General features: G+C 43.0%; 1 protein-coding gene across 4 annotated transcripts in view; it reads right to left on the reverse strand.

The window, feature by feature from the left end:
• ZNF106 (zinc finger protein 106) overlaps window positions 1-22327 on the reverse strand; it is a 172553-nt gene that overhangs the window by 128760 nt on the left and 21466 nt on the right. For 2 of the 4 annotated variants that reach the window (XM_033950712.1, XM_033950711.1), the window contains exons 2-4: window positions 19527-19625; window positions 17369-17505; window positions 5693-5777 (exon numbers count right to left, since the gene is read on the reverse strand). In XM_033950712.1, coding sequence (XP_033806603.1) covers window positions 5693-5777; window positions 17369-17394 — 111 coding nt within the window. In that variant the 5' untranslated portion in view covers window positions 17395-17505; window positions 19527-19625. The remainder of the gene's footprint in view (window positions 1-5692; window positions 5778-17368; window positions 17506-19526; window positions 19626-22327) is intronic. The other 2 variants (XM_033950713.1, XM_033950714.1) reach the window with 2 other exon arrangements.

Here is a 22327-nt window from a genome sequence, read left to right on the forward strand (position 1 = left end):
CTTCTTTGGACGGGGCTTTGATTAGCCAGTCGTCCAGGTAGGGGAATACCTGGAGGCCCTGGGAACGTAAGGTTGCTGCTACCACCACGAGGCACTTGGTGAAGACCCGAGGTGATGATGCTAGCCCGAAGGGGAGGACTCGGTATTGTAGGTGCCAGTCCCCTACTTGGAAACGCAAAAACTTGCGGTGAGCGGGGTGCACTGGGACATGTGTGTACGCCTCCTTGAGATCGAGGGAGCAGAGCCAGTCGCCCTCGTCGATCAGGGGGTAGAGTGTTGGTAGTGAGAGCATCCGAAACTTTTCCCGTACCAGGAATTTGTTGAGGCGTCTCAAGTCTAGTATTGGGCGTAGGTCTCCCGTTTTTTTCGGTACCAGGAAGTAACGGGAGTAGAAGCCCTTCCCCCGTTGGTCAGGGGGGACCTTCTCCACTGATCTCAGGCGAAGCAGGTCTCGAGCTTCGGAGAGGAGTAGAGGTAGCTGAGTCCGGTTGGGAGGGCAGTTCCTTGGGGGATTGTCCGGGGGAATGGCCCGAAAGTTGAGAGAGTACCCTGATGAGATCACGCCAAGGACCCATGCGTCCGACGTGAGTTGTTCCCAGCGAGGGTAAAAGGCTTTGAGTCGGCCTCCGATGGGAAGGTGGCCTGGGACTATGGCGGAGGGGGCCCGCCCCCTTCCGCGTGTCCCGTCAAAAGGACGGGGATGGTTTGGTGGTCGCGGGCGGTTGAGACTTGGGCATGGCCCTGTGATGGGCTTGCGGACGTCTGGGTGGGGGCCGCGAGAAAGCAGGGGTGGACTTTTGTGGGTAGCGGCGCGGAGGGGCCCTGTATGGCCTGGGCGCTGGCGGTTTGGGCTTTTGCCGGACAAGGGAGGCAAATGAGCGTTCATGTTCGGAGAGGCGTTTTGTCGCCGCCTCGATAGTGTCATCGAACAATTCCTTTCCCACGCAGGGGAGGTTAGCCAACTGGTCCTGTAAGTTGGGGTCCATGTCGACCAGGCGCAGCCAAGCTAGTCGGCGCATGGCGATAGCGAAGGCTGCTTCTCTGGAAGAGAGTTCGAAGCCATCGTAGGCCGCGTGGAATAGGTGAAGGCGCAGGTTGGAGAGGGACTCTAAAAGCAGGCTGAACGTTCCCTGCCGGGAGGCCGGTAGGTCAGTCTCAAAGGCTCTCAATAGTCCAATGAGATGTTTGAGGTATGATGTGAAGGTGAAAGTGTAGCTTTGCACCCTAGAGGCCATCATTGCGTTTTGGTATAGTCTCCTGCCGAACTTGTCCAGGGTTCGGCCTTCTCGGCCTGGGGGGACCGCTGCTGAGACCCGGGACGGGTGAGCCTTTTTCAAGGAGGATTCCACCAGCAGCGATTGGTGGGAGAGCTGTGGTTGCTCGAATCCCGGGTAAGGTACTGTGCGGTACTTGGCCTCCATTTTGGAGGGTACGGCCGTGACCATGTAGGGGGTCTCCAGGTTCCTGAAGAAGGCCTGTTGGAGTACCGGGTTAGGTGGTAAGCGAAGGGACTCTCTGGGCAGTGATGGCATATCCAGCTCCGCCAGGTACTCCTTCGAGTATCTGGAGTCGGACTGGAGGTCTAAGTCCAATGCGTGGCCCATGTCTTGGACAAAGCGAGTGAAGGATGGGCGAGATGTCCCCGGGGCCCCGTGCGGGGTCGGGGAACGAGATCTTCGTCGGGTGGAGAAGGATAAGGAGGCTTCCCTCGAGTATCGAGGTTCATGCTCTGATCCATGCTCCGAGGTTGGGGAAGCACTGTGAGAGTGTTCCGGGGTTGTCGATCTTCGGCGTCTCGAGGAGCCTCTCGGAGAGGATGCCGGGGTTAGGGGTACCGATCTATGTCGGATTGGTGACCCCGATCCGGACTCCCTCGGAGAATGTGTCCGAGGGGGAGTTCGGAGGATGCGCGGGTTGGAGAGTGATAACTCAGCCACCCTTAGTGGTCCTGTACGAGGTGTGGGAGAACGGCCTCGTAGGGCTAGTGAACCTCGGGCCTTCTTGGAGGTACGGCGGTTCGAGGTTTCTGTCGTTCTAGCCCGACGTTTTGCCCCTCGGCGGTCCGCAGAGGGGGAACGTCTCGGCGAGGAGTCCGAGGAGGATGGGATGCGGCGAGGATTGCGCACCTTTCCTCGAGGTTGTTCGGTGTGAGGCTCAGGCTGGTCTGGCACATTCGAGGTCGAGGCCGATTGAAACTGGGCCATTGCAGCGGACAGCTCCGACGTGATCATCGCTCGGAGTAGGTCCTGGAAGACGGGCACGGACAGCATCGAAGGCATGTCCACTGCCTCGGTGCGCTCCACCGGGGGCGACCTCGTATCAGAGTATTCCCGTGTGGTGGAGGCACGGCCCGAAGGCTTGGAGGGCTTGGACGGGGCTGTAAGCATGGGGCTTCCGCCATGCGTCGCCGTTGTCCCCGAGGCTGGCTTCTTCGCTGTTGCAAAACCTGAAGAGGGAAGAGGGGACTTACCCGGAGCCGAGGCTTTCTGTTGTCCCGAGGACTTCGGGGTCGAGTCTCGAGGCGATGCCGAGGTTTCCGGGGCCGAGGTCAAGGCTGGGGCCGAGGCCAGGGCCGACCTCGAGGCCGAGGTGGAGGGTTGGTCCGGGGTGAAGAGATCCGCCATGTGGGCTTTTCTTCGGCGGAGGGCCCGGTTTTGGAAATTAGCGCACTGGGGGCAGGAGTCGGTTGGATGAGTCGCCCCCAGGCAAAGGATGCATCGGCGATGCGGGTCTGTGAGAGAAAGAAGCCGCTCGCACCGGGTGCACTTTTTAAAGCCGGTCAAAGGCCGGGACATTAAATCGAAAGTAGCCGCGGCTCGATTAGCCACGCGGCCACGGGGACCCGGAAGCCTCCGGGTCGTTGAAAACGAAGCAGGAATCAAATAAAAAGGTAAGGAATTCGCGCACAGCGACTTAATCGTGAAAAAACAAGAAAAAATCGCGGTGCTAGAAGGCAGTTGGGGCAGAGCCTGAAAAACACGTCTTCTAGGCTCGCGGAAAATTTTGAACTGGAGACCACGAGGGGATGCACCCCCTAGTGGAGCAGGAAGGCACGCATGTGTGGAGCAGCAGAGCAAACTTAAATCTTCAATCAAGTTTGCTTGAAAATGCTTCCGCATCGGGGCTCCGTAGATGACGTCACCCACATGTGAGAATATCATGCCTGCTTGTCCTGGGATAAACTTATTTATATTCCTCCAAATATATAAATATAAAAGAATCCCACCCCACCCACCCATATATTAATAATTAACAATTAACAATTATTATCATTCATAATCCCCCCCCTATATCTTATCCAATACTAAGGTGTTTAAGATGTTTGATCATTAGAATAAATAATCAATGGCCCCCAAATCTTTTAAAACTTATGATAATTTCCTTGTTGCATAGCAAGCACCCTTTCCATTTTATAAATATGGCAAACTGAATTCCACCAAAAAGTATAATTTAGTTTAGTGTAATCTTTCCAATTTCCTGTAATCTGCTGAATGGCAACCCCTGTCAATATCAATAGAAGTTTATTATTATTTGCAGAAATTGGGCTTTTAAATCTCATTGATGTACCAAATAATATAGTATCATATGAAAGGGCAACATGATTCTCTAACAATGAATTAATTTGGGACCAAATTAACTTCCAAAAGGCATTTATATAGGGACAGAAAAATATTAAATGGTCTAATGTCCCAGCTTCTAAACCACAATGCCAGCATCTATTGGACCTCGAACTATCCAACTTCTGTAACCAAACTGGGGTCCAAAAAGCTCTATGCAACAAAAAAAAACAAGTCTGTCTCATAGATGCTGCCCTTGTAGTTTTTATTCTCCAAGACCAAAAACGTGGCTATTGAGAGGCAGAAATTTGGTGCCCAAGCTCAATGCTCCAAATATCCCTAAGAACAGTTTTTCGTTTTTTATTCAAATATCCATATAACAATTTATACCACTGTGCGGCTTGGTGACCCAAGAAATCCGCTTGAAAGCACAGGAATTCCAAACTATACTGAGAATTAAGAACTTTCCATTCAGGGAAACCCTCCTGAATAGCCTGCTTCAACTGCAACCATTTAAAGCTTTGTGACTTATTTAAACCAAATTTATGTTGCAGTTGTGAAAAACTAAGCAATGATCCATTTATAATTACATCATTTAAAGTCTGTATGCCTGCAATAATCCAATATCAGCCTCCCGATTCGATGACCGACCCTTCCCCCGTGCCTTCCTAAAGCAGAAGCGGCAGCGCTGCCTCTTGCTTGCCGTCCGTTGCCACTCCTGCTTGAGGGGGGAGGGTCAGTCAGAAAGGCTTGCATGTTCCCCAAAGCTTCCCTGCTCTTACCTTAAGCAACTAATACGGCAGCCTGCAGGATTGCTGGTGCTAAAGCGATCCTTGCAGCTGCCCGTCGTCCTCAGCGGCATGTTCTCTCTGTGACAGTCCTGCCCCTGCTCTGATGTCAGGAGCAGGATCGCGGCAGAGAGAACATGCCACTGAGGACAACGGGCAGCTGCAGGGATCGCTATAGCACCAGCAATCCTGCAGGCTGCTGTATTAGCTGCTTAAAGTAAGAGCGGAGAAGCTGGGGGAACATGCAGGCTTGTGGGGGGAGCAGGCCTTCACAGCAGGGAGGATGAGGAAGAGTGATGCGGGGATTCATGGCGGGGATGCAGGCCTGTGCAGAGGGAGGAGGAGGAAGGAGGAAGAGAGGGAAAGGGAGATGCCAGACCTGGGGTGAAGTGAAGGGAAGAGAGAGACCAAACCAAAAAGAGGGGGCAGAAAACAGAAGAGAGGTGCTGGACTAATGGAGAGGAGAGAGAAATGCAAGACCACAAGGGGAAGGGTACAAGAGGGACAGATACTGCTCCAAAGTAGGTGGGCAGGGTGCAGGATGGCAGGAGAGATAGTAGGAGAAAGCCTTTACCTGAGGAAGGGGATACAGGAAGTAAGGAAGCTGGATATGGGGAGAGATAAGATGCTGGGCATGGAGGGAGCATAGGAACAGGGACAGAAGGGGGACAGTACTGGAGAGGAGAATAGGGACAGGGACACAGAAGAGAGATGCTGGATGAAAGGGTAGTTGAGAAAAGAAGAGATGGTGGATCTGTGGATGGTGGGGTCCATTGCTGCAGCTGTGGGGGGATGGATATGAACAAAAGGAAAGATTCCAGACCTCCGGGGGAGGAAAGGGAAACAGAAGGGGAGGATAGAGATGGAAGATGGAAGGTTAGCACGGAGAAAGAAGAAAGAAGGAGAGCCTGATCAGAAGACAACCAGACCAACATGGGACCAACATGATTTGAAAAATGACCAGACAACAAAAAGGTAGGAAAAATAATTTTATTTTCTGTTTTGTGATTACAATATGTCAGATTTGAAATGTGTATCCTTCCAGAGCTGGGGTTAGACCGTGAACGTGAGCTAGGATTTAACAGAGAGAGGAAAAGTATTTTTTGTTTACACCACAGGACCAGTATGAGTAGGAGAGGGCAAAGGAGGTGAAGAGGCTATAAAATAAACTCACCAGGATGTTTGGAAAACAACACCCAATTGGGTAGGAAAATCGAATCGAAAAATCGATTCAATAGGCTGAATCGAATCGAATTTTTTTCCCCTGAATCGGGCAGCACTAGTCCAGAGAACGAACTTTGCCGCACACCAATGTTCAACCTTAATAACTTTTTAACAGTTTCTTACCTTTTTTGAGTTGTAAATAATGTGACACAATATGCATTTTCGTTCTCGACCCATGGTGATGAATCTAAGTAGTCTCACTCCATATCTGATACAAAAAAAGATTTGTTTATTTAAAGTAAACAATTTTTATTGGATAACAACCAATAAAATATACAACAGTGAATACCAAAGCAATCAACTGCGAATACAAATAAAATGAAATGCATTCATGAAATGTCCAGAATCTGTAGTCATCAAACACATTTTCCAATAGAGAATTCCATAGGAAAAGAAAATGAAAAAGGCCCCCATATCCCTCCCCACCAACAACAAGCAGCAATCCGAAGCATACTACTATAGCGATCCCTCCCAAGAGATCGTCCAAGGTCTTATAGTCCTCGGATTAGGCTAGTATTCCAAAGTCTGCAACAGGAGCCTATCACGAGGTGCCCCACAAAGTCTCAGAATATAATGAAAACTACAGATATCCCCCCCCCAAAAAAAAAACCCTCCCCCCTTACCCATATCCCAACTGAAGTCCAGGTTTAAGGGCTGAACAAAGAATAACGAAAGGCATATTGGGGATAAACTGAGGCAGACCCAAAAAGAAATCAAAGCAGGAAACCACACCAACATCAGAGTCCCAAAGAGTAAAGCTTTTGGGGTGTTATACAGGTATCTAGAGGTCCCTATCTTATCCAGGAGGGTCTTTCAATCTATTTAAGATTTGACTACAGGCTCGTGGGGCAAATGAGTTTAAATATGGTTCCCAGACAGAAAGACCTTCTTCCGCTTATAGATAGCTTTAGCATCCTGGGCCTCACAAACAATAAGTAGTGAGATGTATGCAGGGGTTCAAGGAAGGTTTAGATAGGTTCCTAAAGGATAAGGGGATTGAGGGGTACAGATAGAAGTAGATGGCCATAGTAGTGACTCCACCTCAACCAGTCACCGATGTGTCTTAAAAACAAGCCTCATTATACAATTGAATGTCCAGCAATCCCATTCCTCCCCCCCTCCACCTGCCCAATAACCGTGATAAGGGAAGTTTAGGTTTTTTATTTGCCCAACAAATGCGCCTCAACATCTTATGAAGGCTAGCAATAACCCCTCTGTGCAGCTTCAAAGGAAGCACCTGTAACAAGAATAACCATTTGTGAAATATCGACATCTTATAAAGATTAATCCTCCCTGCCGAAGACAAAGAAAGGGAGGTCCATAGATCAAGCTGCCAGCAGGTGTCGCCCAACAGGCAGCGAACATTGATGTCATACAAATCCTTCCCCCTTCTTGGGAGTAGTATGCCCAGATATTTGAAGGACTCCCTGGCTCAGCGAAGCAGAAATAAAAGACCCAACTCCTAGCATAAATTATCCCCCGTGTACATAGCCTCTGAGTTATCCAGGTTGAGCTTAAAAAGGAGAAAACCCCATATCCTCTCATAACTTCTAAAAAAAATCTTCAAAGATGTCTTCAGCTCCACTAAGTGTACTAACACGTCATCTATGAAGGCTGCTATTTTAAATTCATAGTCCCCCAATTGCACCTCTTGAATCTCTTGATTAGCACAGATATCTCTGATAAAGGGATCAAAGGTAAGTATGAAAAATAACAGGGACAATGGGCAGCACTGCTGCGTACCACTGCATATATGAAAGGAGTCCAAAAGGAGTCCGTTAATCCAAAGATGATCCCTGGGGTCATGGTAAAGAGTCTGTATGCTCTGCACAAAGTAGCCCTGGAATCCATAAGAGTGGAGGACTGCATATAGAAAGTTCCAGCAGACTCGGTCGAAGGCCTTCTTCATTTTAAAATTAACTGTCAGAGAAGGCCTCTGATCCCTCACCACCTGTTCCATAGCTACCAATAATTGCCTCATATTGTGTGTGATATAGCGGCCTTGTACAAACCCTATTTGTGAATCATGAAACAACTCCGGTAAGACTCATCATTCAGTTCACCAGAACCTTTGCCAAAATTAAGGAGAGAAATGGGTCTATACTAGCCCAGATTCAACAAATCACATCCCGGTTTGGGCAAAACCACCACCCTGGCATCTCGCAGACTCTCTGGAAGGGTTCCTTTTTCAATACATTGATTAAACATATCTACTAAGGACATTATGATCTCACTACGAAGAATTTTGTAAAACTCTGCTTGAAACCCTTCTGGTCCCAGTGCCTTCAGCAGAGCACTCTGCGCAATAGCCCTATCAACTTCCTCCTCCTAAATGGAGGCATTAAGCTGCCCCAGATCAGCAGTAGACAAACGGGGCACATCAATCTTTTCTAAATACATGAAACTATCCAGGCCAGGCTCCTCATAGAATGGTTGGTAAAAGATGACATCATCAGTAACGTGGCAGAGTGAATTCCCCAATGGACAAGGCCAAGCAGCCTGTTTAGAGTGCTTGCCGGCCCGATGCAGCTTTGGATCAAGGTAGGGTTCGCTCGTGGTTGGTGGGGAGGGAAGGATGGAGGATCAGCAGGGGTTCAGCTGCGCGGTGGGGGAGGGGGGATGGGGTGCTCAAGGGTTCTGCTGTACAAGGGTTGGGAGGGATGGAAGGATGGAGAGAAGCTGGGCAAGGGTTCTGCTGCATGAGGGATAGGAGGGAGGGAAGGATGTATAGAAGCTGGGAAAACTTCTGCTGCACAAGGGGATGATAGGGGAGGGAAAGATAGAAGCTGGGAAAACTTCTGCTGCATAGGGTGATGGGAGAGAATGGAAGGCTAGAAGCTGAGCAAACTTCTGCTGCACGGGGGGGAGGGAAGATGCTGCACATGTGGGGGTGAAAAAGGAAAGAGGAAGAATTGGAGTGAAGGAGAGGAAGGGAGAGATGATCATGTGCATACCCCAAAAATAAGACCTAGTGCGTTTTTTGGGCCCAAAATTAATATAAGACATTGTCTTATTTTCGGGGAAACACGGTATCAGTGGTCGAATGTGTTAAACCAAATATCCTCCTTTGTTTACCCAAAAGACTCTCCAACTGTAAAATCTCCATCTTGAGCTAGTTTGTTGTGGCTAGAATAACTGATAAGGCCTCGAAACACTGCCTTTGTGGTGTCCCAAAAGAATGTAGGGTTGTCCTGATGGTCACTATTCAGAGTTGCATAATCTTTCCAACTCTTAAAAAAGATATTCATGGAACCGTAGATCGGTTTAAAGATCCAGGGGAAATTTCCAAACATTATCCCCCATTGCTGATGTGGGTTGATCCCAATCCACCCATACCATAGCATGGTCCGATATCTCCCCTGTTCCAATTTCCGACCCCATCACTTTCAGCAACATGGATGGTGTCATCAAAACATAGTCTATCCTAGACTGAGTGAAATGAACTCTTAAAAGGTGTGTGTAATCACGGTTGACCATGTGTAAGAATCACCAGACATCCTGTAGTCCCAGAGCCGCAAAGAGGTGCAGAAGCTCCCTCTTCCCAAAAGACCTCAACAAGCCCTCCCATTTGGACCAATCCATTGTGAGATCCCACACTGAATTAAAATCTCCCCCAGAATCAAATAAATACTGTCAAAATGTTGAATGGCAGAAATTACTTTTTTATTGAACCCAGGATCATTAGTATCGAGGGCATACAGTATACACTGCCAATCACCAAAGAGACACCTTGTAGCGTAACCTAGCACAGGACTATGCGACTGTCCTGATCAGTCCATATATGGTCTGCCTGAGAGATCAGCCCTTTCTTTTTTTTATTTTTTTATTTATAATTTTTCACAAATTGTTTAACAACAATCTAGATCAGCCCTTTCTTAAACAAAATTACGACCCCCACCCTTTTTCCCTTTGGCCTCAGTTGCCACCAAGTGGTCTACCCACCAGGATCTCAAAGTAGCATGTTCTAGGTCACTTAAGTATGTTTCTTGAAGGGCCCTCAAAGTCTTCGATCTTTGAATGGGAGACAATATGCCCCCCACATTACAACTAATCAACCGTACCACTATCCTCCATCATATCATTGAGTAAAAAGTACAGTCCAAAATCTTCAAAATTGAGAGAAGGGGAGCCATTCCAGCTGCTGCCCATCTCCCTTCCTTTTATCCCATGAAGCCCTACAAATAAAAAGAGATAAAGAAAGTTCCAGATATAACAGAAGAAGAAATCAGTAGTACACTCAGTCCTGGAAAACCTCATACTCAGCCAGATCTGTCTTAAATATATTGAAAAGAATGGCTGATAAAGCGGATTCCTGAGGGACACCTCTCTTGACATTAACCTTTTTTGAAACCATTACTCATAACTTTCAAAGATCATCCCATTAAATAAGATCTGAACCATTTCGTAACTGTCCTATTTACTCCCAACCTTTGAAATTTAAACAAAATGAAATTCAAATGTTCCAGAAACATCTAGAGAAACAACAATTTCAAAGGCAATATTTGCAACACGTACAACCACTGTGGAAACACCACCATTCTAATCATTAATGGTAGTGGAAGGTCTCTCCAACCCTTTAGTTGGTCTTTGGTGGTCTGTAACAGCTGGGCTACATTTAAACAATAGAACAAATCTAATTGAAACCGGGAGATAGCTGCTGAGATAATGGAAAGTACCTGTCGCCCATCTTAGAGGAAACAAAACATCTGTTTCTTATCCATACCTTTTCAAATCTGATCAATTGTTGAAATTAACAAAATTTCAATTCCATGTGCTGCTTTAAATTCATACTGAAAAGGGTCCAAACCTCTTAAGTTTTCCACATACTTAACTGAATAAGCATGCTTCACTAATACTCAATAAAAGAGATGAAGCTGATGAATAGTTTTCTTGAGTATTTCTCATACATGCATTTTCTGACTCTTCCGACAGGGACCAGACCTACCTATTGTGTTATAAAAGGAAACACTTTCTATACAAAGAACAGCAAATTTTATTTTTATTTTTTTTATATACAAAGAACAGCACAAAGATGTTATATAAACCAACTGACATCTTCAGTTTTGCATAGATGGTTTTGAGTTTTGGCCAGGTACTAGTGAGCTGGATTGGCCACTGTGAGAACAGGCTACTGGGCTTGATGGACCTTTGGTCTGACCTAGTAAGGTTATTCTTATGAGACTGCCTGTAGCTGAATTTTCTCTTATCTATCTCATTACTTTTTTGTGGTCTGTGACACATTGTTCCAATCTAGACTGTTTTCTACACATTTAACTTTGGCCACTTATTCTCACTACTTCACCTTGACCAACAGCTCATTTTATTCTTTATATTAGCTGTCCTTTAGTATTTTGTTTTAAATTCAACAAGCAATGCTGCATTTCATAACTCACTCAACTAAAGCAATTTCATAACTTTGCCTCAACTTCCTGCTACTAAATGTTTTTATCGGCTTCAAGCACTATTCTTATCGTAGTATTAGAGTATTCAGTATTAGTAACTAACAATAGGGAAAATATGCTTTATAAATCCTATGAGTAACACCCTCATTAATTTTTAGGATCCTCAGCAACACCACTCAGAGTTCAAATAGTCTCATTACTCCAAGCTTTATGTGTTAAATCTTCATCAGATCAACAGTAATATTTGCATAATTATATTAAATAAAGATAGATTGATTTTTAAATGAATGTTTTAAATTTTTTAAATATTTAAATAAATATCTCATTTAATAATTATGACTATGTTCATTTGTACTTAGCTTCATTCTTGTGATCTAGATCAGGGACAAACATTCACCAACATGTTTCGCTGGTAAGCTTTCTCAAGGTGAAGTCCCTCAGATCGCCAACAACATAGACCACTTCCTCTATGAAGTGGTCTATGTTGTTGGCGATCTGAATCAGAGGGAAGGTTTTATTCTAATTTTTTATTTATTTTCATAGTATTTTTTGTGTGGTTTATTTTGTTTGGATTTTTTCCCATTAGGTAATGCAGGCATGTTTCTTAATAAAGCAATAAAAATGCAGCAATTTTTTAATAATATTCTTTCCCCGATAAAAAGTGAGTAGAATGATAATTTAATATGGGGATAAAATAACATATTAGAGTTTGGAGGTTTTTGTATTGTTTTATTACTTAAGTAGTATAGGTTAATTAGTTAAGTAGTGTAGGTTGTTCCTTGACATAATCACCAATATGTAGCACTTTTTATACCAACACTGGCTCTTTGTTAGTAAACAAACAGAATGTAGCGATTTTTTTACTATGATTTTTTTTAAGCACACAGCATTTTCTATGCAGCTAATATCGATCCTTCATGACAACAATGGAGCTGTTTTAAACAGAAAAATGAAACCCATCTTTTAATGAAGACAGAATGATGTCATCATGTTGCAGTTTTATGATTGGCTGATGTGCTAGCCATTGATTTAAAAACAGCCGCCATATTCCAGGCACCCCACATAATATGAGTGCTGCGGGTGCTTGTCATTGAGATTCTGTTAAAATCTGCCGGATAAGTAAGTAATCATAAGAACATAAGAAATGCCTCCACTGGGTCAGACCAGAGGTCCATCGTGCCCAGCAGTCCGCCCACGCGGTGGCCCAACAGGTCTAGGACCTGTGTAGTAGCCCTCTATCTATACCCCTCTATCCCTTTTTCCAGTAGGAAATTGTCCAATCCTTTCTTGAACCCCTGAACCGTACTCTGCCCTATTACGCCCTCTGGAAGCACATTCCAGATGTCCACAACACGCTGGGTAAAGAAAAACTTCCTAGCATTTGTTTTGAATCTGTCAATGCTTAATCACTTTCTTTTAAACCGAGTAACTATCAAATTTGGTACGCCGATTTTAAAACAAAACAATCAGCAACAGGTTTGAACAGTAGTGTAAAAAAGATTAAACTGCTAGCACTGGTCTAGCACGCTGACGTTATTCTGCCAGCAATTGCATGTTATGAAGTTCTTAATGCTTATTTTTTAAAATTAAAATCTTCAATGGTATATTTTATAAATAATGTCGAGTAGACCAAACTGTGAAAGTATATCTATGCAGAAGATAAGCACCGAGAACGCTGACGCTATTATATCAGCTTTAGTATATTGATGAAAGCAACGCGGAAGCCATGCTTTTTGTGAACAAGTGAATGACAACTGAGCTTTTTGATCACGAGCGCTCTGAGTTCTTTCTTGGTTTTATTTGTGTTATGTTGTCAGGTTTTCATAGTTTATATTTTTGTGGCAGATTAATTTAAAGTTTTAAGAGTATTTAAAGTTAAAGTGGTTTGATACTATCTATTTAAATTAATAATGCAGAAAGTTTGCTGACCAAATGAATTTTAACAAATGAATAAATTTTGGAATATAATCCTATGCAAAAATTTAGAAAAATTTAAAATTTAAAGTGCCTATTGATCCAATGAATTCTAATCAATATGGTTTAGGTGATCATAAAGTTGCGTTTTTAACATGCCTAGCATTATACCATACTATTATATTTACCATTAGATTAATTAGTGGAGTTAATTATGTTACCCTTATTATTTGTATTTTAAGTTTAAATAGAATCAATTTAAAAAATTTTCAATTGGTTTTTTGATAATTAATTTTTCATTTTTCTTATTATTAATTTTTTGTTCAGTTTAATATCATTCAGTTAACAGTTTGTTGGAATTTAGGTTTTCAATATAAATAATTTAATAAAAGATTAAAAATATTATGTAATAATAACTATAGGGTTTGTTAGGACATTCACACTTTTTGAATTACTGATCAAGTTTTACCTTTTAGGTTTAGTGCAGTATTAGAAAGAGGCATAGCCCCTGATGAAATAGAGTGTGAAATGGCTTAGGCAGCCATCAGGCACAAAAGATAAGTGCTTTCCTTCCTCTAGCACCTTATGCACCTAATGCACTTTATATTTATTTAAATTAAGATTTAAAAAATATTTACAGCACAGGTCACTTTACCAAGACCAGTGTTCTCCCCAGGGCCTTTCTGCCGGGCGCTCCGCCCAGCTAATTTAGATGAGCGCCCGGCTGTAATCTCGATCGCAATCCTGCTGCTGCTGCCGCCTTCTGCTCAACATTTTTTAAAAAACCCTTCTCACAGGCTTGGAGATTTACCAGGCTGACTCGGCACAGCCTGAATCGCAGGAGCCTGACTTTTTTTTTTTTTTTTTTTTTAAAGTTTTTAACGCCAGCAAGCGACTTGAACCCATGCTCCGGGGCTCTAACATGTGCATGCCGCTTCTCTCCGAAACCGGAAGTCACGTCCTGAGGGAGGAAGAGAAGGGAAGTTGGCATGCACACGCCCCAGAGCATGGGTTCGCTATAGGAGACAGGTCAGCTTACAACTTGCTCTTGCTTGCTTCGGGCTTTCTTTGCTGCCGGATCCTGCCTACTTTCTGTTTCCGAAAGTAGGCAGGACCCGGCAAAGAGGAAGGCCCGAAGCAAGCAAGAGCAGCGAGTTGTAAGCTTCCTTCCGTTGCTGACTTATCAGTGATGGAAGGAAGCTTACAACTTGCCTTTGTCCAGCCCTGCACAACATGCGGCCAAAACGGATCTCACTGCCGATATGGCTCTCACTCTGCTCTCCTTTGAAGATTAGCTCAGGAGGCAAGATTTAGCCCGAGATCAGACGAATATTAAAGGGCATTTGAAGGCATCTGAGCAGATTGAGGAGAACACGTCCTGTTTTTCCATGCCTAAAAATACCACCTTGTCTAATGTAATCTCTGATCAGATCCTTAAGAGTGATGCAACAATATATACTGGACAGTCTCCTCCAGTAAACAGAGCTTTAAAGCCTGCAACCATACAGAACCAGATGGTCAAAGGGCTCCGAAGTGTAGTATTGCCAAGGGATCTGTCTCACAAGTTTCTGACGCTGGCAGATGTAAGCACAGCACAAGAAATAGAGACTTGTGGCATTCTATGTAGAAAGCTGATGCATAATGAATTTACTATTACCCATGTAATAGTGCCAAAGCAGTCTGCTGGACCAGACTACAGTACAGTGATATGGAGAATGTGGAAGAATTATTCAGTGTTCAAGATCAACATGATCTCCTCACAGAAGAAAGACGGAGAGAAAGAGAGAGACCTAGACCAAAGGGGAAAGACAGGAGGCAGATACTGGAGAGGGGGGGGAGAGAAGGGAAGGAGATAGAGATGTCAGACCATGGGGTGAAGTGGGAAGGAAGGAAGGAAGGAAAGGAGAAGAGAGAGATGCCAGAGCATAGGGGTGGAGACAAAAAATGGAGAGGGGTTGAAGCTGAAATAAATCATGTACAAAGGAGAGAAAGGGCACAGGATATAGAGTTTATTGAAGGGACATAGAAAGAAGGAAGATACCATATGGAACAGAGAGAGGGCAGACACTGGATGGAAAAGGCAGAAAGGGTGGACAGTGGATGCAAGAGGCAGAGATAGGGTGGATAGTAGATGGAAGGGGTAGAGAGAGGGTAGCAGGCTGGGTGGAAGGGGCAAAGAGAGAGGACAGATGTTGCATGGAAGGGAGCGAGGACAAATGCTAAATAGAAAGAAGAGAGTGAAGAGAAGATGACTAAAGCAGAAACGACAAAAGGTAGAAAAAAAATATTTTTGTTGCTTTATGTAGAATCAAGTAGTATTGTAACTGTATTGATTAAAATTTATCAATAGGAAATGAAAATAAGGCAATTTTGGGAGGGAATAAACCCCTTTCCTCAGGTCAGGATAGGATACCATAACAGCTGTATACTGTACTGTCTTGAAGAAAGATTTGGCCTCTGAAAGCTAATTGAAAAATGGATTAGTCCAATAAAATGGTATTTTCATATTTCTCATTATTTTATTTCTATTTGTTAATTTGTAAAGTGGTGACTTATGTAGAAGATTTTTTCAAATTTACATCTACTATCTTTATATTTTGCACAGTATTAGGGGACATGTGTCACTGTTTCTGTAGTGTTGCATTGTATGCAGAGTCTGGTTTCTTGGTTCAGTTTAACTTTTGACTACATATTTCTATTTTTAGTTTGTGATTATTCCATATTGGGCGAGGGTGTATCTGTGTTCTGTGTGTATGAAAAGGACATGGCTTTCTGTTAGCATCAACTACAGGATCAATTGACTGTGTAGGATCTGGTTTGTTTAGTTTTACAATGCGTGTGTTGGTGTTCTAGTGCTCACTGCAGTGTTTAAGATGATGCCTTTTCCTAGATGCACCCTTATTGTGTGACTCATGGATTATTACTAAAAATATATTTTTTTATATAGAGGAGGGGGTTGTTAAAAAAATGATTAGCACTGGCTGTCATATATACTAGGTACACCACTGGATTTAATGACTCTATTCTAACTTTACTGTTGACGTAGGTGTTGTCCCCCGCAACACACAGACACACATTATAAAGAATTATATTAAAGTTGTATTATCATCAAGTAGCTTTCAAATGACATTATAAGCAAATAAAAATAAAATATTTTAAATACATTGCTAATTATTACCTGCATCTTTACCTATACTGTTTTGCCCTAGCTCTTACTTTGCACTATAGCAAAATAAAAAAGAAGCAGATAAAGATCAATCACACAGGTGCCCTTCAAGGCTCAGTAACACCTCTCCATAAATTATGTGGAAGAGGTCTGGAAGTGAGGATAGCATCTATTTCATATCCTCAGTGAGACCTCAGGAAGGAACCTAGTGATCAAAACATTATTAGAGGTGTTGTACAGCCATTCTTGTATGACTGGATGAGCTATATTTATCTTTTTTTTAATGTTGTTTAAATTCATGCAGAAATAAATGGTTAGATTGAACCTAATGACTTCATTAACGCATTTCCCTTTTTTAAACCTCTATACTATTTGAAAGAGGGTGAATATCTAATTATTCACGTCTAGAATTGGATACTTCTTAAATTTAGTAAAAATATTCTGGCACAAGTGTCAAACCTTAAAAAAGGAAGTCATATCGAGCATTGGAAAATAATAATAATTAACTAATAAAAATAGTATACATTTAATTTTCCCCACTACCAAATTTCCCCGCCCCGCCCTGCCCCACCCGGCTACTTTTTCACGCCACCCGGCTGGAAAAAATTTCTGGGGAGAACACTGAAGACCAATGATGAATTTACCACCCCGGTAAGGGCATGAAAAATTCTAAGTAATGCCTTGGGTAATTTGAGGTCTGGTAATCAAATATAAACTTGATGTAAATTTGTTCTCTGGTTCATATCAGTTTTTTGTTTTGAACAAATTTTCATTTTTTCAACTTTGTTGGATTTATTTTAGGTTGGCCAACATGACATCAAGGCGGGCTCCTCTGGAATCTGTTGCAACTCATAATTTTGAAGGAGACACCCTACCTCAAGATAGAGGAGTGGGTGCAGCTGGACATTCTAAGGCCTAGGGACAGCTAAAAGAATAAATCTGCCACTGAGAGGGAAAAGAAGTATTTCATCTTCATTTCTATTTCTGTTCAATCCAGCTTCCCACTGTTCTCTTTACTCTTTTACTATTACCTCCACTAAATCCTCTCTACTATACAGACAACCATAAGCCATTCACAGAAAAAGTAGCTGGGAGGGAAGGAGGGCAAAGAAAAAAGGCCCTTTAAAAGCTTAAGGCAGAAACAGTGGGAGCAGATCAGCAACTTTATGGCACAGAGCAGCCACAGCAGAAATGGTTCCTTCACCATATAAACCAGGTTGCACTGATGGCTCTTTTTATGCCCAACCTTTTAAATTTTTGAATACCCAGGCCTCTTCCACTCTAATCTACACAACATTGCTCAAATTCTTCACTCACTTGCCTCTGCTGAAATCCTCATTCATGCTGTTCTCTCTTTACATCTTGACCACAGCAATTCTTCTCTCATCCGTCCTCATCCCACACCACTTTTCCCTTCAGGGTGTCCACAATGCTGCAGTTACTTGCTTCTCCACCTGTCCCAAAAAAACCAGAACCATATGAGTCCAGTCCACAGGGACCACCAATGGCTCCCTTGTCCCTTTCCAAGTTTAGTTCAGCATTGCCTTCCCAGTAAATCACAGCCACACTAAGAAAAAAAAAAGCCTTTAAATATTTTTTTAACACAAAAAAATGGAAGTCTGATGAATCTCTAAAGTCCACTTCCACTCCCAATGACCAGTATGCATGGACTTAATCTGTCTCCCTTTAAAAATTACTTTTTCTATCACCTCTCAGTTCAAGCCACTGTTTGCTTCTCTCCTTCAATATGAACAAACACTGAACCTCAAAATACTCAAGTTTCAAGACACACCCCTTTTGACTTCACTGAGCTCCAATAAACTAGACTATACTTACTGTATGCTCTCTGTACACTATGATAGTAATTTGATCAAGGATCTTTTAAGTGTAAAGCATGTTTGACATATAGTCTTTTATAAAACTATATGACCACAAGCACATACATAAAATAGCATGAACTTATACACACACCACAAGTAGACATTCTTGGGAACACAGTTAAGTGTAATAGAGAAGTTGTGATTTAGACACTTACTTTACAAAATACATGGGTACACATGTAGAATACATACAAATATATATATCATCTTCAGAGCAGGTGTAAATGTGTGCACTGTTAAGGAAGTTTCTGGGACCCTGGTTTATAAAGACACATAAGCACCCAATTTAGAGAATTAAGGGCCTAAGTGAACAATACACAGTAAGGGATGCAATACTGATGACCACAAAGTACCAAGACATCTGGACAATTTTATTAAGGGCTGCAGTTTCAGGTACTCATAATTTATAAATCTTTAGTTGTTTCTTTTAGCTATTTTAGAATTTCACTTATAACAGCATTCCATTCTCCACTTTCTCTCTTCTCATCCTTATCGACATTCTGTCTACACTGTGTGGCTGCACACTTGATTTGAAACCACCCCCCATGCAGCTTTATTTGCTTCTTCCCAAGAAGGTGCTAAATTAAGCTCCCACCTCCAGAATTTCAATAAACACTACTGACCAGCAGCAGCATAAGATGTCTGTGTTTTCATCTCCTACTACCTTAGGGTCAATCTCGCAGCTCTTACTGTAAGATGGGTCCTGTGGTATTTAAGAGGACATCATCTCTTGCTGGAGAGAGGGAAGAGAAAGGAAAAACTGTTGAGAAGGAAAGAGTGGCAGGAGCAGGAGGGCAGATGTTAGAGAAGAGAGAAATGACAGGAGCAGGAGGGCAGATGCTGGAGAAGAGAGAAATGGTGCAGCAAAGGAGTTAGAAAGGAAAAAGGAGGCGTGTGAATGATGATGGAGGGATGGAGAAAACAAGATGAAAGTGGGAAACAAAGGAATGGAAGGGTAGGAAACAGGAAAAGACAAGTGCAGGAGCAGAAGAGAGCTTAAAGATGTGAGAAAATGCTAAAGAGGAGTGCAAAGAGATACTAATCAAGATTAAAAGGAGATGGAAGCTAAGAGAAAAAACGAAAATGAAGGAGAAAGAGTGAAGTTCTTGATAGAATAAGCAGTGATGTTACAGTAGAACTGCATACTGCAGTTCACAAAACTGTGTGCCAACAGTACAGTGCGTCAGCACATGTACCTGGAAAAAAAAGGATTATATGAACACTGCCTACCACCCTTGCTTATGTCACTGGGAGCTAGAGTGAGAGGGCGGAGGGGGAGGAGGACAATAGAAGCCCATCAGCTAATAAAAATTGGGAAAGCTGAATAGTTAGTCATAGCAGAAAAACTGATGGGGGAAGGGCTGACTGTGAAAAGAGTACTGGAGGCAGTGGTGATTTTCCAACAAACTTTTATTTTTTTTTACACTGGACATGTTTTTTCCATGTTTACTGTTGAAAACCTAAACAGAGCAGCTCTAATTACATTCAATGACTTCAAGCTGGAGAAATGCTCAGGTGCAAAGGAAAGGGTAAGGCATAACTAGTACAAAATAGAGGCAATTATGTCCTTGTATAGGTCACTAGTAGGATCTCACCTGGAGTACAGTATTCAATTCTGGACACAGACAGAGCTGAGAAGCTCCAGAGAAATGTGGCGTCAGCATCAGAAGCCTTGTGAGATGAGGCTTACAGATCTAAACAAAAGAAGAGAGGTTAGGAGATAAGATGGGAACCTTCAAACACCTGAAAGGTACTATCAATGCATAATAAGAAAATGTGTTTAAAAAAAGGAAAAATACACCTCGGGTAGTTATGCACACACAATTTTCAGCAGAATTGATGAGCATGGAGATAAATTGCTTCAATCTGCAGCTAGCCTGTGATGGTGCACATGCTCAAAGAGTTGCCCCCTCCAATCCTTGGTAGTTCAGTGGGATACCAAGACTCTACCCTTCCCAAAGACATGCACCTCACACACAATTCTGAGTCAACCTGGCCCAGTGCACCCAACCTGCTTCACTTCCCCATTATCTTTTCCTCACCCTCCTCTGGGACCCTCAACACACCCCAAGAGATCTAAGGGGCAATGGGGCAGGAACGATCCCCACTCACTCCTGCCCAAGCAACTGCCTCTGTAAAAATGGCACAACTATTAGTAGTCAATATGGCAATTGTTTCAACTATCATCTACCATGTTAATGTGTTTCATGGTCCTGCAACTTGATTTGGACAACTGCTGGCATATCTGGAGTTGCTGGTTGTATAACACGCATCACAAGTTACCCTAACTCCTATTTACCCTTAGTAAGCTATAAGAATATAAACATGAAGGAAAAAATTTGTAGTATCTTACAGAAAAAAAAGCTATGGGTCTAACAAGAATTCTACTTAAAGAGAGGCATATTCTAATAGTGAACGTGGACTCCTCCTGCTTCGGATACATTTTATCTTCAAGTTTTTTTTCTAACTATAGTACCTTTTTACAACTGAAAATATCCAATCTAGACTTTAAATTAGCTGTGCATTCAAGAGCTTAAGCAATTAAATGGCAAAAATCAAACACACTTGACTGATACATAAAATCAGAGCTGCAGAGTCAGTATATGAAACCTTCAACTCCATTTTTCTACTGTCTGACTCCAATTCCTACTGATATTAGGCTTTAAATTTGTTGTTGTGGATCTAAAGTACTGGTAAATATAAACTATATTTTCCTGTACTTTAAAACAGACTCAAACATTCCACTTTCCTCCCAGACCTCTAGAAAGCATAGCTTGAAAGTCCTGGTGGTCCAGCGGTGAACTGAGTAGGGAGCGATCTTCCTATGCTCCTGCCCCCTGCAGAGCTGCTATCTAAAATGGCTCCCATGCATTCCCATGGCAACCTGTGAGTTCCCATGGTCTTGCGAGGTTGCCATGGGAACTAGCAGCAGCCATTTTAGATAGCGGCTCTTCATGGGGCAGGAGCAAAGGAAAATTGCTCCTGCCCCAGTTCACCGCTAGACCACCAAGGCTTATGGCAGGCTCGGAGAGAGGCCTGCAACGTATCAGGGGAGGGAGGGAGACACGATGCAGAACCTGGCAGGAGAGGGAAGAGGCTGGATGCAAAGTCTGGCAGAACAGAGGGGGAGATGGGTGCAGAGCCTGGCATGTAAGGGCACTGGAATATAAACCCTCGGTTCATATTCAAGTTAACCCTTTTATTAGGAGGAAAAAAAGGTTCTCTCGGTTTATATTTGAATATACTGTGTGGTGTGGTGTGTGTGTGTAACATATTATTGGAAGTTTTTATTTTGATGCTGCAGTTGGAGTCGCTACATTTTTACTGACTCCCAATCTATCCCAAATTGCTTCCGACTCCCAACTCCACAGGCATGGATAAAACTTTGAGAAAGGTAACTGCTTACTCTGAACTACCAACAAACAAGAAAGAGTGGACTTTATAAGCTAACAAATATACCGAGGCATAATCTTTTGAGGACAGACATTCATTTTGTCAGCTGTACCCCTCAGTCCATAAGATGCCACCAGTCTACGAGTCATTTTAACTAATACAGTGCTTTTACAGCAAGGTTACTTTAACCAACAGGAACTAAAATTGCTCTGGCTCATATCAGAGTAACTTTACACGGTCACAGGATGAGTTCAAGGCTTCCATCAACTTCTCTGTTAACAAAAAGCTGCTTAGGAACTAGTACTAAAAATACGAGCTGTAGGCAGCTGAGATTGGCTGTCACAAAGAACACCAGGCATATGTGCTTCTACAAAAAGCATTTTACTAAGGACAGAATGCTGCACTCCAGGAAAAGCACAACATTTAAAATCACAAGATTGTTTTAGTAGTACAATTAGGTCCTGAATGAAGCCTTTCACAACAAGGAAAGGATGATTAGACACAAACTGAACCAGTGACCTAGTCTAATTAATTGCTATGTCTCACCCTCATTTTCTGAACTGTATGTCTGATACTACAAGGCTGCACTTACACATCAGGTAAGAAGCAACCAATTCATAAAGGATTAGTTTACAATACGGACATTATGGTTTCTCTAATTTTAGGAGTTATATTTTGTGAAGATTTCAAAGGTCATCTATGAATTAGCAATAGTTTCTGACAAAAATTTGAAAGCACTACTGAAATGTCATGAGACATTTTTTGAGGGAAGAGTCAGTGGAAGTTTCTTCCTGCTCCTTTGTAAGTCCAGTTCTTATCAGAACTAGGGCTGGGTTCCAGTACCCTAAGCCTTTATTTAGGGCTTATGTTTCACCTCCCCCATTTTATATCCCTTTCCCAACACAGTCTAGTCATAGTATCAACAGTCCTCGACCACCTAGTAACCATGCATCAGGGCTTCTCTAGGAACCATGGCCTTAGGCTTCAACACTGAGTACCTTAT

This window comes from Geotrypetes seraphini, chromosome 7 (assembly GCF_902459505.1).
Source record: "Geotrypetes seraphini chromosome 7, aGeoSer1.1, whole genome shotgun sequence".
Classification (NCBI taxonomy): Eukaryota; Metazoa; Chordata; class Amphibia; order Gymnophiona; family Dermophiidae; genus Geotrypetes; species Geotrypetes seraphini.